Here is a 17,094-nt window from a genome sequence, read left to right as displayed (position 1 = left end):
TTCTAGAATTCAACTTTAAAAGACCACAGATGAGGTGCTATTGTTCCTTTGTGCAGGCATGTAGATTTAGGCCGGGTTTATACTTCACGCGACACAACACATGCTCCAGGGGATGCTCCTGCTATGCAAGCATTTTACTGTTTATACTTGTGCACATACTTTATGTAAATCTGGAGGAATCCACCAGGTGGCAGTGCGAGATTATCACGGTGAGAACAGGTTTGGCTTCACTATGTTGTGAATTGCCTGGAACACCCATTAAATTCCGATAACACCTTACCGAAATATCTCTGAAAAGGATGTTTAATGATTAAATTCATCAATCCAGGGATGTGTCTATTCCAGCTAGCATTGGGCACGAGTCAGAAACAATCCCTGGACGAGGCATCAGCTCATCACAAGGTGAATACAAGCACTCACACATACACTAGCGTCATTTTAAATCTGCAAATCTTTGGAAGGAAACCAGAACACACTGTGGAAACCCAGCAGGAAAACATGAAAACTCCAGGCAGGGAATACCAGCAACGCGACTCCCTGTGAGACAGTAGCACCGAACGCTCCGCCATCGTGTCACCATTATGTGTGTAATTATTAACAGTGTTCATCATTTAAACGAAATTAACAATTTTTCTGTAAAATGTAACATACATAGTTTAATGCATTTCATCATGAAAGTTATATCAAGTATAAATCTAATGATTCTAAATGTGCAGAGAGTTGGAATATCATACATTTAATGTGTTCTGTGTGGTGATCTATTGCTGTTTGCAGCTGCTATGAAGTCAGGAGGAAGCCCCAGAAAAAAAGAAGGCATAAAAGATGGTATTTAAGATTTTTAAAATGTATCATGTCATTACAATTTGGAATATGCGACGCTTGAATATAAAAGCACCACGAATACATCTGTATCTTGGCATTTTGATTCACTACATCGAACCATTCATCAAACATCTAAGTGTGCACATTGATCCCGGAGGATCCGCATAGCATCTTTCTGTCACATGTAGATAGTAAACAGAGACTCTGACGTCACATTCCAACTTTTATCACACTGCGCCCCCTGACATTTTCCTGGTACTGCAACTCGCGCATGTGTCACGTTAATTTCTAAGGACCCGGGGCCTCATGTATAAAGCCGTGCGTAGAACTCACACTATAACATGGCTTAAGCACAAAAGCAGAAATGTTCGTACATACAAAAAAATCCAGATGCATAATTCTGTGTGAACACCAACTTCCACGTTTTTCTGCAACTTTAATCCTGGTCAGCGTGAAAAGTAACGCATGTGCATGCGCCCGCTGTCCCGCCCCAACCCCTCCCAGAATTAAGCCTTTGAATATGCTAATTAATATAAATAGCCCTTAGGCTCAGCTTTCTGTGAAAAGACAATGGCAAAAGCACAAGGGAAAATAGAAGAATTTCAGCGAATACCAAGTGGAGGCAAGGAAAAACATACTATTAGTTGGTTTAAAGAGTGGTATAAATAACAAAAAGAAGTTGATCGATTGACATAGCATGTCGGAGAGACTTGGAAGCTCAAGTTCACAAAATCGCAGAGTTCCCGAAATAAAAAAAGAAGTTGTCACATATCAAAGTCGCCGTGAAAAGGCGAGTTGTAGCCCACCGTCTATGTGTCACATGAAATCTTATTAGGGTACAGAGAGGGGAGATACACATTGGGGGAAAAAAGAACGGAAATGTCAACTTTAATCTTGAAATTTCCACTTTAATCACATAGATTTTCATTAAAGTAGAACATCATAAACTTCATCTTAAAATCCTTTCATTTTCTATATTCTCAAATTCCATCGTAACTAAAGTAACATGCTAAAATGCTTTTTTTTTTATATTTGATCTTCTGTGCGCTCTGTGCAAGATAATCACTACCTACTTTCGGGCTTTCTCTTCCTCCAACAGAATACAGAATCCATTACATTCGTAATATTATAGCTCACTGAATAATTAAAATACTGAGATGTATATGTGATATCATTTTCATAATGATAGGAATTAAAGCATGTTATTAAACATGGGAACATTGTGGCGCAGTGACTGTTCATGTCTCACGCAAGATGCTTGCTGCGCCATACGCAACTTTCGATAAAATAATTTATGAAAGCAGTACTGTCTCTTTCGAGCATACTAACCTCCAATTCCTGTCCTTACTTTTCTTTCTCCAAATACCCAATTGCCACACAATCAGATCTGTAATAGAGGTTAAGCCATCTGTAAGCTTAGAACGCAGATTCTTCAAAACTTTTACAGAACACTGAAATATCTTCGTAGTACATGTTTAATTATTCTATCCATCTATCCTTCCAGTGTCGCGCCAGCACCAGCAACAATACAAAGTGAGGCAGGAACAATCGGTGAACAGAGCGCCAGCTCCTCGCTACCACTACGGGACTGTGTCCTCACATGTTTAATTATTAACAATATAGATTATTTAAATTAAGTTTAAGTTTTATCTGTATAATATAAACATACTAGCAAAATACCCGCGCTTCGCAGCGGCGAAGTACAGCCTTAAAATTTTTATTAAGAATAAAATTAAACCTTTTTAAACTGAGGGAAAATATACCAATAATTATTTGTTAAGGATCTCTTTGTATACCACATTGTGAATTCGGCCCTCCGGTTGTAATATGACCAAGCTGTGCGCTGAGCTTACTCTTGAGCATGCAACGTACAGTTGGCCATGTGAACAGTAATCTTGTTTCAAATCTCACAGCTTGGATTGCTGCTGTCATAATCGGTTTGAGTTTCATGGTTTGTTTCAATTACGACAGTATTTGTAGGACTTGTGTTGGAGAGACATTCGGCATCTGTCAAGCGTTGCAAGTATACAACCGGTTTCATCGATAACTTCACATCCAGCTTTTGAGAGTTTAAACATTCATAAACATCAAAGTGTCCACTACTGAAATCGTCACCCGTGAATCTAAGATGTTTAACAGGCATTGGTGGTTGTCGAAAGGTGTAAAATATTTGGCCATTTCGGTACACTTGAAAGCGACAACCGAACAATTCAGCGGCAGCCATCAACTTACATGCAGATCCATTGGTGAAGGGCTTAAGCATTTCACTCTTATAGTGCCCCTGTGTAGTATAATTATCTCCTGTACCGTCATCAGTCCACACCTTGAACCTGTCCCAGTCATTCAATACACAAGACACAATGTTCCTCCGGATATCAAGAGTGAGCCTGATATGGCCGTGCAATATGTAACAAAGAGAATGGAAAAGGTAGGTGCCACCTCCGGGCATGGAAACCACTCGGTAAGTGACAGTTCTTTGATCGATGGTGATCACCTCAATAGACATGTTAATGGGGGTACAGTTGGAATGATAAAGGAAATGTGTACCTGAACAATGTAAAGTAAGTCTAAAATACCTACACAATAACTATAATCGTAATAAATGAACAATAAAACAGCGGAGAAGCCGTGGATTAAATAAAAAGGCTGCAGTTATCAGCAGGGAGACGTGAATCCCGTGGCGAAGCAAGGAAGGGAATGTAGAGACTGGAGCGACGGACGGCCTTATATAGGCAGGCAGCCAACAACGTGGGAGGCATTGGGATGGGGGACGCAATGCCGCTTCACACGGTGACCGAGCTGCAGGCTATGGACGTATATATGTACGTAAGTAGGATTCAGTTAGCCTTGGGAACCCGCATACCAAATTTCTTAAAGATGGGCCCATAAGTAACAAAGACCATTGAAAAGTTCAATATGGTGGCCGACAGTGGCATCATACCACTGACATAAGTACGTACATTGGTTTCGGTTAGCGCAGGGAAGCCGCCTACCAAATTTCATGAAGATGGTGCCATAAATAAGAAAGTTCAACATGGCGAACGTTGTCAACCGTTATGACCATTACGTGTAGAATTTCGAAATGAAACCTGCTTAACTTTTGTAAGTAAGCTGTAAGGAATGAGCCTGCCAAATTTCAGCCTTCTACCTACACGGGAAGTTGGAGAATTAGTGATGTTGGAAAGTTCAATATGGCGGCAGACAGTGGCGTCATACCACCGAAATAAGTACATACATCGGTTTTGGTTAGCGCAGGGAAGCCACCTATCAAATTTCGTGAAGATGGGGTCAGCCTTCTACCTACATGGGAAGTTGGAGAATTAGTGACGTTGAAAAGTTCAATATGGCGACCGACAGTGGCGTCACAACATCGAGATAAGTATGTACATCGGTTTCGGTTAGCACAGGGAAGCCGCCTACCAAATTTCGTGAAGATGGGGCCATAAATAAGAAAGTTCAACATGGCGGACGTTGCCGACCGTTATGACCGTTATGTGTAGAATTTCGAAATGAAACCTGCTTAACTTTTGTAAGTAAGCTGTAAGGAATGAGCCTGCCAAATTTCAGCCTTCTACCTATACGGGAAGTTGGAGAATTAGTGATGAGTGAGTGAGTGAGTGAGTGAGTCAGTGAGCGCTTTGCCTTTTATTAGTATAGATTTTGCTGTATTTCATCTTAAAAATGATATCGTCATCATATGTAAATACACGCTTTATAAAGTGGCTCAGGTTGTGCAATATTATAACTGTATTGCAAGTTTACAGTGAGGTGACTGTACTAATAAGTACACACAGTTCTGCAAGGAGCACTTGATGGACTGATTGAGTGTGTTTATAGTTCTTGGGATAAAACTGTTTCTGAACTGCGAGGTCCATACAGGAAAGGCTTTGAACTGTTTGCCGTGTGAGAACAGTTCAATAGACAGCATGGCTGAGGCAGTGTGTGCTTGATGCTGTAAATCTGAGATTCCCCACTGTGGTATAGGGCCGGCAGTTTATCCCGGCCAATACCCCCAAGCCGCCAGATAGAGCCCTCCCTGCAACATAGAGGTGTCCTGAATTCCAGCACGGCATCATGGACCTTGGAGTTTTAATTCACAGCTCTGCTGGATACCGTGGAGGCCACCAGGGGACACTGCAGAGAGGCTCAGGGACTTGTATTTTCCGTACAGCCCGGAAGTACTTCCCAGTCACGGGGACAGAGGAAATGACGTACTCCCAGGCTGAAGAAAAGAAGCCCTCTGGGAAGCCCCAGCAGATGGAGCCAAGTTGGGACTGGAGGATTGTAATTATTGTATGGATTATTGTTATTATTACTGTGGAGGTGCTTTGTGCACAACTTATGAAATTTAATTAATTTCTGACTTATCTGGTGTCTGACGTGTTGTCTGAGGGTTCAAGGGGACGACAGTGCCCCCTATCTGTCACACCACTCAGATATAGTGATACAAATACTCTGAGTGGTGCAGTGAGAGTAATATGGAAAAAGATGATCCGCTGTGGCAACCCCTAATGGGAGCAGCTGAAAGAAGAAAAAGAAGGTGCAGCAAGAGTAACAACGCTAAAGCACCTATGGTATTTGGAATACTTTGGCTATTCCCTGGACCATTATATTATTACAGGTTAATTACAATCAGATGCCTTAAACCAGGGATGTCAAACTCCAGTCATGGAGGGCCGCAGTGGCTGCAGGTATACATTCTAACCATCTCCTTAATTAGTGACCAGTTTTTGCAGCTAATTACTTCATTTAATTAACTTGACTCAGGCCCTTTAGTTGTTTCTTTTTCCTTAATTAGCAGCCAAACAATAATGAGACACAAAACAAGCCGCCACATCACACAATATCTGACAATAAAGAAAGGTGAAGGTCTCAGTAAGGTTGATCTCTCAACTCACCAAAACACTTTGACGATGTTCTTATGAAAAACAGAAAATCAACAGTTTTGGAAATGTCAGCTGTGGCAGAATGAGAGCAACAACAAGCTTTGGAAATAAATTAAAAGAGTTTAATAGCAAGAATTGCCTTCTCATTAAGAAACTGGTTGGAGTTTGAAACCCTAGTTTAGCTGGTCATCTGTTGCCTCATTTCACATCTCATTTCTGTTTGGCTGCATTTTAATGAGGAAACAAATCAATTCAGAGGACTGAATCCTTCTAACAGGGCTATTAAAATGTGAATTAGCAGTGAAAACAGGTCACTGATAAGGAAAAGGGTTAGAATGAAAACATGTAGCCACTGCGGCCCTCTAGACCTGGAGTTCGACACCTGTGCCTTAAACTAACAAAGAATATGCAGTTATTTTCAGTGTATAAAGCCGTGTCAGGGATGTGGATCTAAAAAAGAAAGGGTAAACACACACAAACAGTAGCACTGCTTTGACGCTGGGTACCGCCAGTTTGCAAAACTAAGCGGAGAACTTGCGTACGGCAGGGCTGGAGCTACCATGAAAATGTGCACGGCTTTACGCCAAGTTTAGGTTTTATACATCTCGATTTGAGCGTGGAAACGTTTATATGCAACATTTCTGTGCATAAGCACCGTTTACATGAGGCCCCTGCTCAGAGGAAGTGTCAAATTAACGCTGGGTACACATGGCAGCCATGATGCGTGCGCATACACGTTTTGAGCGTGAAGATTAAACAAACCCTAAAATTGAATAACTACCACTAATGTATACATTACAAAGCTGCGTGGACTCCATTTTCAGGTCAAACAGACTGACTGAGAAAATAAATGACTGGTTAGCACTAGTCAATATTTTGTTTTACTTTTACTTACTGGCTATATTTACTTATTTACAACAACCTGAAACACTACAGAATTACCATGTACTAAAGCATGATTTCAGCAGAAGTAGTAGCTTATTTGATTACATCATAGAAATAGAAACATATTTGTCAACACAGTCTGAAATCAGCAGATTTAAGGTGTGTGCGGAATGTTTGAGCAGACATTTTTCTTTTTTTTTCCCTCTGTTTCAGCATAGATGGTCCAACTTTTAACACTTCCAGCTAGCTTTGTTATGCATGGCTTTGGGGGTCCAAAACAGATGCAAACATCCTTCACCTACCTATTAAGAGGATTTGTTATCCTTATCTATCTGCTATTTTAAAATACTAGTCAAATAAAGAAACAAAATATTTCCAAACATTTTCAGTTCATTTCAGCATTATGTTGGGCCCCAGAAACTACCTTGGACCCAACAGACACAAGGTAGAAAAACAGCCTTGGATGGGCCACCAGTCACACACAAACACCCATACTTAAACTCATTAAGGACCAAATTAGAACCACCAATTAACCTACTATACACATAGTTGAGGGTGTGGGAGGAAAACTGCACATAGACATAATCACAACATTTGGAAAGCACTGAAATATATTAAAGTAGCTCAGAATGCTTTACAATAGTAACATGGACACAGTAGATAACGTGCAAATGGCTAAGCATGTAATTTAAACCCGGGACACTGGATCTGTGGGACAGCAGCACTGCTGATTGTATTTCTCTTTTGCCCCCACATATTCCTGGATATACTGTACTTCATTTCTGTCTGTTACCCAAGTGGCACCCATCCTGTCTTATAAATGGTAATCCCATATGGCAGCACCATGTAGGTTTTTACGTCAAGGCCCAAAAGCACTATATGGGACACCACTGACAGGCTTGATTCAAAAGGTTTAGGGTGGCCCAATTTCTCCATCTCTACAACCTGCCAACACATCCCTCAAAAAGTAAAATGGAATGATTTTTTTTTTCTTGCCTCAATCTTTTTACCCAATTCAAAATTATATAGAACTTTAAATGAAGGTTTTATAATATGTTGATAACAACTCTCTGAAAAGAGACAAGTGAGACACAAATTTACTGTTGTGTGGAATTAGCCCAAAATACCTGTCAATCCCACAGCTCCATATTACACCAAAAAGTGCAAGTAATGAGAGATTAACATTATGTTTAAGATACATGAAGAACTTGTGAAATTACATTCAGTTATGATATGCAATTTTGAGCCCATGTCACAGTAGTACTATTGAAAAACAAGGGAGAAATTATGAGATTGATTTCAATTAATAAAGGAAAAAACTGAGAAAATCTTGAGAGGAGCAAATCTTCAAAAGAAAAGAAACAGCTGAAGTGTATTAATATAAAGACAAAATAAATCTGAAAAGTTGTTAATGACTGTTGCATCAAGATATACCTATGTCTTAGTTAAATACATACTGTATTTCAAAGCAGGTTAAAAGAAAATGTTAAATAAAAATCAGAAGATTAATAATAACAAAAAGTTAGTCTATTTGATTTCTGGTTTCTCATGGCAAAACAAGCAGTGGCATTGTTAAATTTGAGCTTAATTATTTAATAATACAAAACAATATACTATGAAGAACTAGTTTTGTTTAGATGGCACAATTTTTAAAACATCACAGTATAAAAAATTTAAGTACTGTATATGATACACTTACTCTTGTTCAGGGCCACCCTCTAGAATTCTAAGCTTTACATGTGTCCTGTCCAATGAAAAGTGAAAAAACTAAAAACTGCCAGTGTTACGGTGTTTAGCATTTAGTTTGCATTGATTTCTCCTTGCAAAAACTGTTTTCCTAGAAAGTGAGTAAAAAGCTCAATTGTCATTAAATTATTGTGTGTGGTGCTGCTGCTAACTGGGCCTAGTGATGCGCTATTGAATTTGAAATTGCTTTTTCTTTAAATCTATATGATTCTTCAGCAGTTGAATGTGTGAAAACATAAATAATGTGGCTTTATAAAGTCACATTCTTACAGTTTGAGGTAACACTATCTCACAGTTAAAATGTAGAAAAAATAAATGCCAAAAGAAGAAACGTAAAAACAAAACAAAAATAAAAAAAGACAAATCAGATTGTGGCTTGTCAGTTCTATCAGTTCTGCAGCAGGAACTGTAATAGATTTTAGTAAATAAATAATATAATTATGCCAGCTCTTAACACTTCATACTACAATTTCAAAAAATTGAAGAAAATGCTGTATCTACACAGCAAGAGACGTAGAAGAAAAATATTTGTACATACAGTCAGTATTTGATTATTCTTGTATCCTATTAATTTCTCATCACATAACCTATTCAATATTAAAGACATTAAAATACATATAATTGGTTTCTTTCACATTCCATTATATATCATCTTTGACAAATTACCACAAACTTATATGTGAAACAACCCCAAATTTTTGAAAAACGTCAAAATATTAAATCACAACTATTTAAATGTTTTCTTCTTAAAGTAGTTCTTATTTTCTGTTATACTGACCTAAAAACATGGTAACTGACATATAAGACAGGGCCAGTCAGTCATTCGTTTGGACAGTTGTTTACAGGAAGCCTCCCTGGTCCTCTAGGTCACTGAATTTGCTGCTACAGCAAACATATGGGGCATATGCTGGCTGCAGAATAATCCAGGCCTGAGATGCCAATTCCAAAAACAAATGCGAGGAGAGAGTTGAGGTGGGAGTAAGTAAAGGGAAGTAATAATTTGGAAGGAGGCAGTGGCAAGTGAATACAAGGAAAGAAAACAGTGAGAAGTAAAGTAAAATCTGGTGCCCAGAGTACCATATAGGGACAAGACCTCCAACTAGACATCTTAGGTATATCTTAACTGTCTCCACAGGGGTTTCCTTTTTTTTTTTTTTTAAATTATGTGCATTTATTTTGATACTCCTTTTGCCTACCCCTCTCTGTTTTTACTTCGTAAATTATAGCATCATCATCAAGGCTTTAGACTCCCTCCAGTTGTTCTGGGTTTGAGATGGTTTAAAGTCTGCTCGGTAAGAACATAATGAAGTTACTTAACAAATGACTCAAAAGAAGAACTTACAAAAGTCTACTCTGTCTCCATATTCAAGTAGATTTTTTAAAATCTTTTATCTTTTTATGTTTTAGAATGTTATAGGTACATGTGTACAACAGATTGCAATATTTAATCAAAGTATGTTAAGCAATATAAATACGTTTGCTAGCATAAAATTGACAGATGAGCAAGACAATACAGAACATAAAAATAATAATGAATAAATAAATCTTTCAAGCCTCCCACTCATATTCTACTTCTTAGGCAGCAAAGTGGAATTGTTATCAAGGCCTATAAAATAACTGCTGTGGTCTCATCAAATTTCATTTAGAAATTCACTAAGATAACAAAATGACTGTGTCATGTTCTTTATTCTTTTGTCAATATGAGTTATATCCCATTCTTACAATTGAACTACTCCTTGCAATATGTAGTAGTTTCTTCTTTCCATATGTATATTATTATATGTATAAGGTGAAATTTGGTTATGTAGACAGAGATCAATATGATTAAGAATAAGCCAATACTATAATTATAATTAGTATTAGCACACTGTAAACCAAAGAGTTAAATCATTCATGGTGACTTCTCAGTTTCCTGCTATTTACTGTATTTATCAGTATGCTGTTGCTGGAGTATGTGAATTTCACCTTGGGATTAATAAAGTATCTATTTATTCATTAGTGTATTTATCTGTAGAGTCTGCATGGAATTATCTCTTCATTTTCCCTTCCACATCTCAAAGAGATACATGCCATGTTATTTGAGCTGTTATGAACAAGTGTATGCTTGTATGTCTCGTTTAGGATGCATTAGATGAAGGCAGTTATCTGCCTTGCACCTCATGCTACAGACTTAGGCTATACTTTTCAACCGCCTTACACTGAAATAAGCCGGTTAAGAATTTAGAAGCACAGATGGAAGTTTAAAATTCAAAATCTAAAATTTAATATATTACTTACGAAGGTTACTAAGGTTGTACATTTGCAGCTTACCTAATAACACAAAATGACAGAAATCTTGTAAGCTTGAGAAATGGGACACAAATAACGAGACATTCAAATTCTAGTGTTCAAGCAATAGCCAAAAAAAGATTATAATTAATATATCTATTCACCCATCCATCTATCCTATCTATGTTCAAACACTCTAATTCCAGTAAAGGATCATTGGGACCATATATAACTAGAAACACTCAGACCTCCAGTTTTCCCCAAGTTCAATGTTCTAAGCTTTCAATTAAGACCAAGATTAAGGTTCTAGCCACTGGGGATTTTGAGTGTGTTAAGACACAAGTCTTAACATATTAGAAGTATAGATATAGAAGGCATTTCCAAATTTGCATTGATCGAGCTTGGGTTCGCAGATATTGGTGACTACTCCAGGCAGCACTGGGTATAATGTAGCAAACCAACCCTGAAGAAAGCATCAGATTATCATGGGGCATGCATTCCATAATTATTATATATATATATATATATATATATATATATATATATATATATATATATATATATATATATATATATATATATATATATATATATATATATATATGTATATATATATATATATATATATATATATATATACATACATATACATACACACACACACACACACATACATACATACATATACACATTCCTACCCTCATTCACACCATGCAAATATAGAGATGACATTTTACCTAACAAATAACTCTTTCAGATGAGGAAGCAAGCAGTCCAAGAAAAACCCAAGCAGGCAAAAGGATGAATGTGCACACGCTATACAGTGTCCAAATTAAATTTCAAAGGATTTAAGACCTACAAGACAGCAACACTAACAATTGCCTAGTGTTGGATCAGTACAAAAATACTGACTTCAGTGGCGATACCAGCTTTCAGATCTCAGTACTGTTATGAAAACGGTTCATAATCCAAATTATGAATAACTCCAAAACACTCCGTCTTACTCCAGCCTCCCTGGTGCACTGCGCAATTGCTCATCACCCTGATGTACTGCACCACCATGTCACACCGTGCACCACTTCCCTCTTGATAGCTATGAAGACCAGATTGCATCAAAGTAGTAACTGGGAAGGGGGATTCCCCATGAATTCCAGATCTCATTGAAGCAAGGAGTGGAGTGCACTGTGAAGTCCAAGAGTGAAGCTTTCAGTTTAGAAGTGTAGTTTTGTTTCATTACGTCCACAAAACTGACATTTTCTCACAACTACAACAACAGGTATTGAGGAAAGGGGGTGGCTGGGGATTGAGAGAAAAACTGATCTTTACTTCCAGTATCAAAAATTTCAAAATGCTGAAACCATACCATACTAATATTTAGGTTTTTTGTACTTTTCCAGTACACATATAGCATGCAATCCTACCACTGTCCCACCATATTATATTATACATGTTGAATGTGTGTGAAGCATTTGTACATTCTTGCTGTGAATATGTAGCTTTACTCTAGACACTGTTTTTAAATACCATACTCCAATTGAGAGATTACCAATTTTATTGGCAACTATAAATAAGACTGATGTAACCATGCTTGGGTGAGTACACAAGTGTGTTCTTCAATGAAATGGCACCTTGTGCATTGCTTCCTTCATTTGCAGCTGATACTGCTAGAATAGACTCTGAGCCACCTGCAATTATGTAGTGAAACATAAAACGATAATAGAATTGATCTTTTTTTTTTTTTAACCTAACTTGATTAGTCTATTGCAGAGCTATGCAGATATAGAAACTATCTCAGAAACCTCCAGCCTTGGATATAATGCAAATCAATCCCAGTGCACACACAATTTCATTCATACTGAACCAGTTTAGGGTCTCCAATTAATCCAAGGCGTCTTTGATATATGGATATATAATGTTATATTAAATTATTCATCTCTCCCAATTTCAGCCATGCTAATTTGAATGCAGTAAAAGCCGGGGCTTATGGTAGCACCTTAAATTATATGATGCTGTCCTAAAAGTCTCACTTGTTTCCCCCACATTTAAAAATGATTGATATATGCTGCAGTTAAGATATGTGGGGAAAATTAGAAAAAAAACTGCAGTAAAGGGACTCAAAATGTAAAACAATGATGGATAGATCAACAAATGAAAGGATATTGCAGTGAGTCAGTTTCTTGAGGCAAATACTGTATATTTGAGTAGGTTGAGTAATCGGTTTATGTGGCTAGTTTTACTAAATCTAAGACATCACACAAAATGTATTACCCAAATCTACTGAAAAAATATACTCTACAGAGCAGCAACCCTGTTCTTTTTTGTAATATATGGAATCTTACCAAGATGCTGCTTGTGCAGAAAATATATCTAGCAGGAGGAAATTTTGCTCTCATGCAAACAAAATGATAACACATTACCACAATAAAAGTTATGTTGACAACTGTCCAGTTAATATATACTTTTAGCAAAGACTTCAATAAATATATTTTAAAAAAATGCACTATGATTTTACAACTTCCTCATAAAACCTACACCTCAGAAGATTGATTTTAGTTTCTTTCCATACTGATATTAATGTCTTTTAACTATATAAAATTCAAGAAAATGCAAACTCATATTTATGTCATTTCAAGCAAAACATTTTCTAGCCAACTTGCAATTTACTTTAAGATGCACGTTTTACAGAAAATTCTCATTGACTTCTCTCTACTCAAAAATACTTAAGGAAGAACAAAACACTATCCATTCATCCCAGAAAAGTATCTTAACATACTACATACAGTTTTCGGCAATAAAACCAGGTAGAAAGTCTAGACCAGAAAAAAAGTGATGCACATGTTAACTCTTATGACCATTTTAAACTCAAGCGAATTCATTTAAATTGTATATATGTATTACAAATCTCATAGTATAATTTTGTATACAAGGAGTTTACAGGTTATCTTTTTATTAAATTTGCAAACCCTTTTGGAACAGTTTAAGCAAACAAATTTTAATGTTCAGTCAAAGTTAATACAGTAACATTAATGGAACATTAAACGGTTCATTTAAAGTATTTTTGAATGATGTTTACTATATAAAATAGAAGTTATTTTGCTTATTGGATTACCCAAAAGCACATGATCACTTCCAGGATCAGAGAGAGGGGCATTTAAAAATATTATCAATGTAGAATTTAAGATTCCACATGCTATTTATGAACTATTAAAGTACTATTCGTATCATCCACACACTAATTTCAGTTGGGGGAATACTATTTAATATGTAACTCAGCCACACATATCTCCACTATTATAAGCAAATAATCCTTGGTATTATGTTATTCCTAAATGTTCCTAGGTAATAAGCAATCATGATGACAAACAATCAGTCAACATTAACTTTTTTTAGTACATTAAACTCCTAATCACAATCCCCCATACCACCTACACCATTTCAGCCATCCACAGGGAGTATACACATACAAATCACATAGGAACACTTAATGTCTCTGAAGACAGACCATCACAGAAATTTAAAATTTCTATCCATTAGCCACAATAAGCACAAATATTCAAAACATAGGTGACACTACACTAAAAAAGCGAAGTCTTAAAACAATATACTGTTCAATAATTTAAAACTGCTATTACCTTCACCCAAAGCAGACACTGCATACCTTTAATCAATCCAACTTCTGAAACTGGGTGTTATTTATATTAACACAGAAACACACTTTGATATTTTGATATAAAATGTACTTAAATGTACTAATGTGTCTGAGAATTTTTCTTAATATTTTTGAAGTGTTTTGCTATATGAATTAATAACCACATGAAAACTAATCAAAATAAAGATACTATATTTGAAGACAGCTTTGGAATAAGCTGGTCTGGGAAATTAGTGAACGATGTACTTGTAATCCTTTTCTTAAAATATGGATAAAATTAAGACCATTTACTATCACTACTTGCATTAGGACAAAATATTGCATTACACTTTTAAAACTAAGCCAGTTAGGTATTAAGTTAGTTCTACATGAAATTCCAGGCATCTTCCAATTTCTTAATGTAAGTTTACTGTCATGGAAGGCATTTCAAAACAGCTGACTCCCGATATTTTTGATCCATCTACTTATACTAGTTTCTTATTCCACACTTATGAACTTGATGTGTTCACCTCATACACCTTATTACATCTTAAAATATTGTGAATTACTACCATGTTAGCTACGTTTATTTTTCACATTCATCTGCACTTCATGTCCACGCGCTGCACCAAACGGAAAGCAAAGGACAGCCACAGTTAATTCACGTGCAATTAAACAAAGAAATTAAATAAAAAACTACAAAATGACAGAAGGTCAATTTTCTTAAATTGGATTTACAATCAGGTCTCTTGTGGTTTCAGGTACCAGCATATATTTTGCTTTCACCTATTAATTGTGTTACTCTAATGATACGTTAGCGGCTAGTGATGGTCCAGAGGTTATACATTGAGAAATCACGAGGAAAAACAATAAAATACTTCCTGGCGTCGTTTGCTTTGAAAACGTCTATCTACTAATTTTATTAATAATAAGGCTCGCGTTCGATTCAGCATCTACTCCTTGAAACAAATTTGTGCCGATATTGTTGAGCAACCCGATCTGCAGACTAAACTACAAAGCACATGAACTGCGGGGTGGGGATCAGTCTATGAAGATACCGTTAAGTAACTACAAATTTGAAAGTAATAATGCATGATGACAGCGGCACAACAATAAACAAACCTGTACACGCTTAGCTTCTTCTTCACAAATATCAAATCTGGTGTACATGAAATAAAACCAGAAAGACAAAGATTCGGGAAAACATTTGCCAGCATTTCAAAAAAAAAAAAAAAGTCTACTTCGAAAAGGCCACATAAGCGTTGCTTTTGTGAAAGTTGCATGAAAATTTGTGCAAACCAAGGGGGCACATCCCACACTCGCCTTTCGTTAGACCCGCCTTTTGTTTTCTATACAATTCATACTGCTACTGCATGACTTGATTGTTATTTTATCAGTCTGTTTAGCGCAATTCATTTCACCACAGCACATAAAGCCATTTGCTTTCAAAACCGAAATACTGTATGCATTTGCTTCAGCATATACTTCGCTAAAAACGTCATTAAATAAAGGTAATATCAACTTACCCTCTATGGATATTACATGTTCCCGGATTTGGTTTTGCAGGGCCAGGTCATCGATTCTTTCAATCAAGTCGTAAATGGCGTATATGTTTGGGTGGACGGACTCGAACCGCTGAATTTCAGCTCGGATGGCCGCCGAGTTAGACAAAACGAATTGGGAGCCCGGCGGTCCTGACTGAGAAACTGTCCCGGAGACGGTACCAGAGCCGAACTGAGGAGCCGCTGAAGTGCCGGAGGCCGGACCAGAGCCGAATTGTGACGGGATGGAGGAAGGAGGCACCGGGACCGGCACTGTACCGGGAGTGGGCATAGCTGGCTGAGATTGCTGCGAGAGTCCAGATACCGACACTGGAACTGGGACGGCCGACTGAAAATTCATCGTGGTTGTGCAAAAGACTGAAAAACAAGATGAATGTTGAACCAAGTATTTTTCTAAATAATACTGAAAGAAAGAAAAGGTCCTCGTTGTTTTGAGAAGAAGGGGTGTACTGCAGCACTGATTCTCCTACAAGTAGAACAAAAAGCGCTCCTTGATCATATTAAAACTTGGTATCGGTACATTTTTCTCAGTTTGCATCACCAACGGGTCCCCGTGTTTATTTTACTTGAACATTGAACCACGTTTTTCAACTGCTAGCGGTCCTCTTTCTCTTGGCTTGCTTTCTTTATGAATTTTCTCTGTTTGAACCGTTTTCCTCGTCTTCGCCTCGCTGTCAGCCGCAGACAATGAAATAAAGCACAGCTCCCAGCTCCAATGCCTTCGCTCGGCTCTGCGCTAAAATAAATTGGCCACTGAATCCGCCTGGAGCTTTTCGCAGCCTCGGCCCACCCCTCCTCCGCACGGCTTGACATCAGCACGCACGCAACAGAGCTCGGGGGGCAGCAGCGAAAACCCGCGCCGCATCCTGATACCTGCCTCTTACATAAGAATATACCGTGAAATAAATCACCCTGTAATTGTGAATTTTTTTCTGGTATCAAAGGCTGTTGTTGCCATATCCATCTATCTATCTTGAGCGAATGAATGAGTGAAAAAGGTAATCGTTTATAAAACGGTTTAAATAAAGTAATTAGAAGTATATGTACAGGTACATCAGGCATTGCTCGACGTAGATATGTTTGTATTTCAAATTTATTTTAAAAGCAATTAAACAGATGAGGACGGCAACTTTGTAGACAGTGTAATCTGCTCTTCAAGGAGCTGGGAACAAAATGACAGGTTTCATTGTTTGATTATGAGTGGGTAAGTGCTCCAGCCAGTATCTCTAATTGTACAATTAATTTAATGTTATGCAAAACCTTTCATACTAAAATTCAATCTAACAGAGTAAGGTAG

The 17,094-nt window shown here is 37.3% G+C and overlaps 1 protein-coding gene across 1 annotated transcript in view; it reads right to left on the bottom strand.

Moving 5' to 3' along the window:
- agap3 (ArfGAP with GTPase domain, ankyrin repeat and PH domain 3) overlaps positions 1–16,670 on the bottom strand; it is an 843,333-nt gene extending 826,663 nt beyond the window's left edge. Inside the window, exon 1 of the mRNA XM_039753235.1 lies at positions 15,762–16,670. Coding sequence (XP_039609169.1) covers positions 15,762–16,137 — 376 coding nt within the window. The 5' untranslated portion in view covers positions 16,138–16,670. The remainder of the gene's footprint in view (positions 1–15,761) is intronic.
- Between the last annotated feature and the right edge of the window lie 424 nt (positions 16,671–17,094).

Source organism: Polypterus senegalus, chromosome 5, assembly GCF_016835505.1.
Source record: "Polypterus senegalus isolate Bchr_013 chromosome 5, ASM1683550v1, whole genome shotgun sequence".
Classification (NCBI taxonomy): domain Eukaryota; kingdom Metazoa; phylum Chordata; class Cladistia; order Polypteriformes; family Polypteridae; genus Polypterus; species Polypterus senegalus.
Note: the sequence above shows the minus strand (reverse complement) of the source record. Positions and strands in the feature narration are given on the sequence as shown.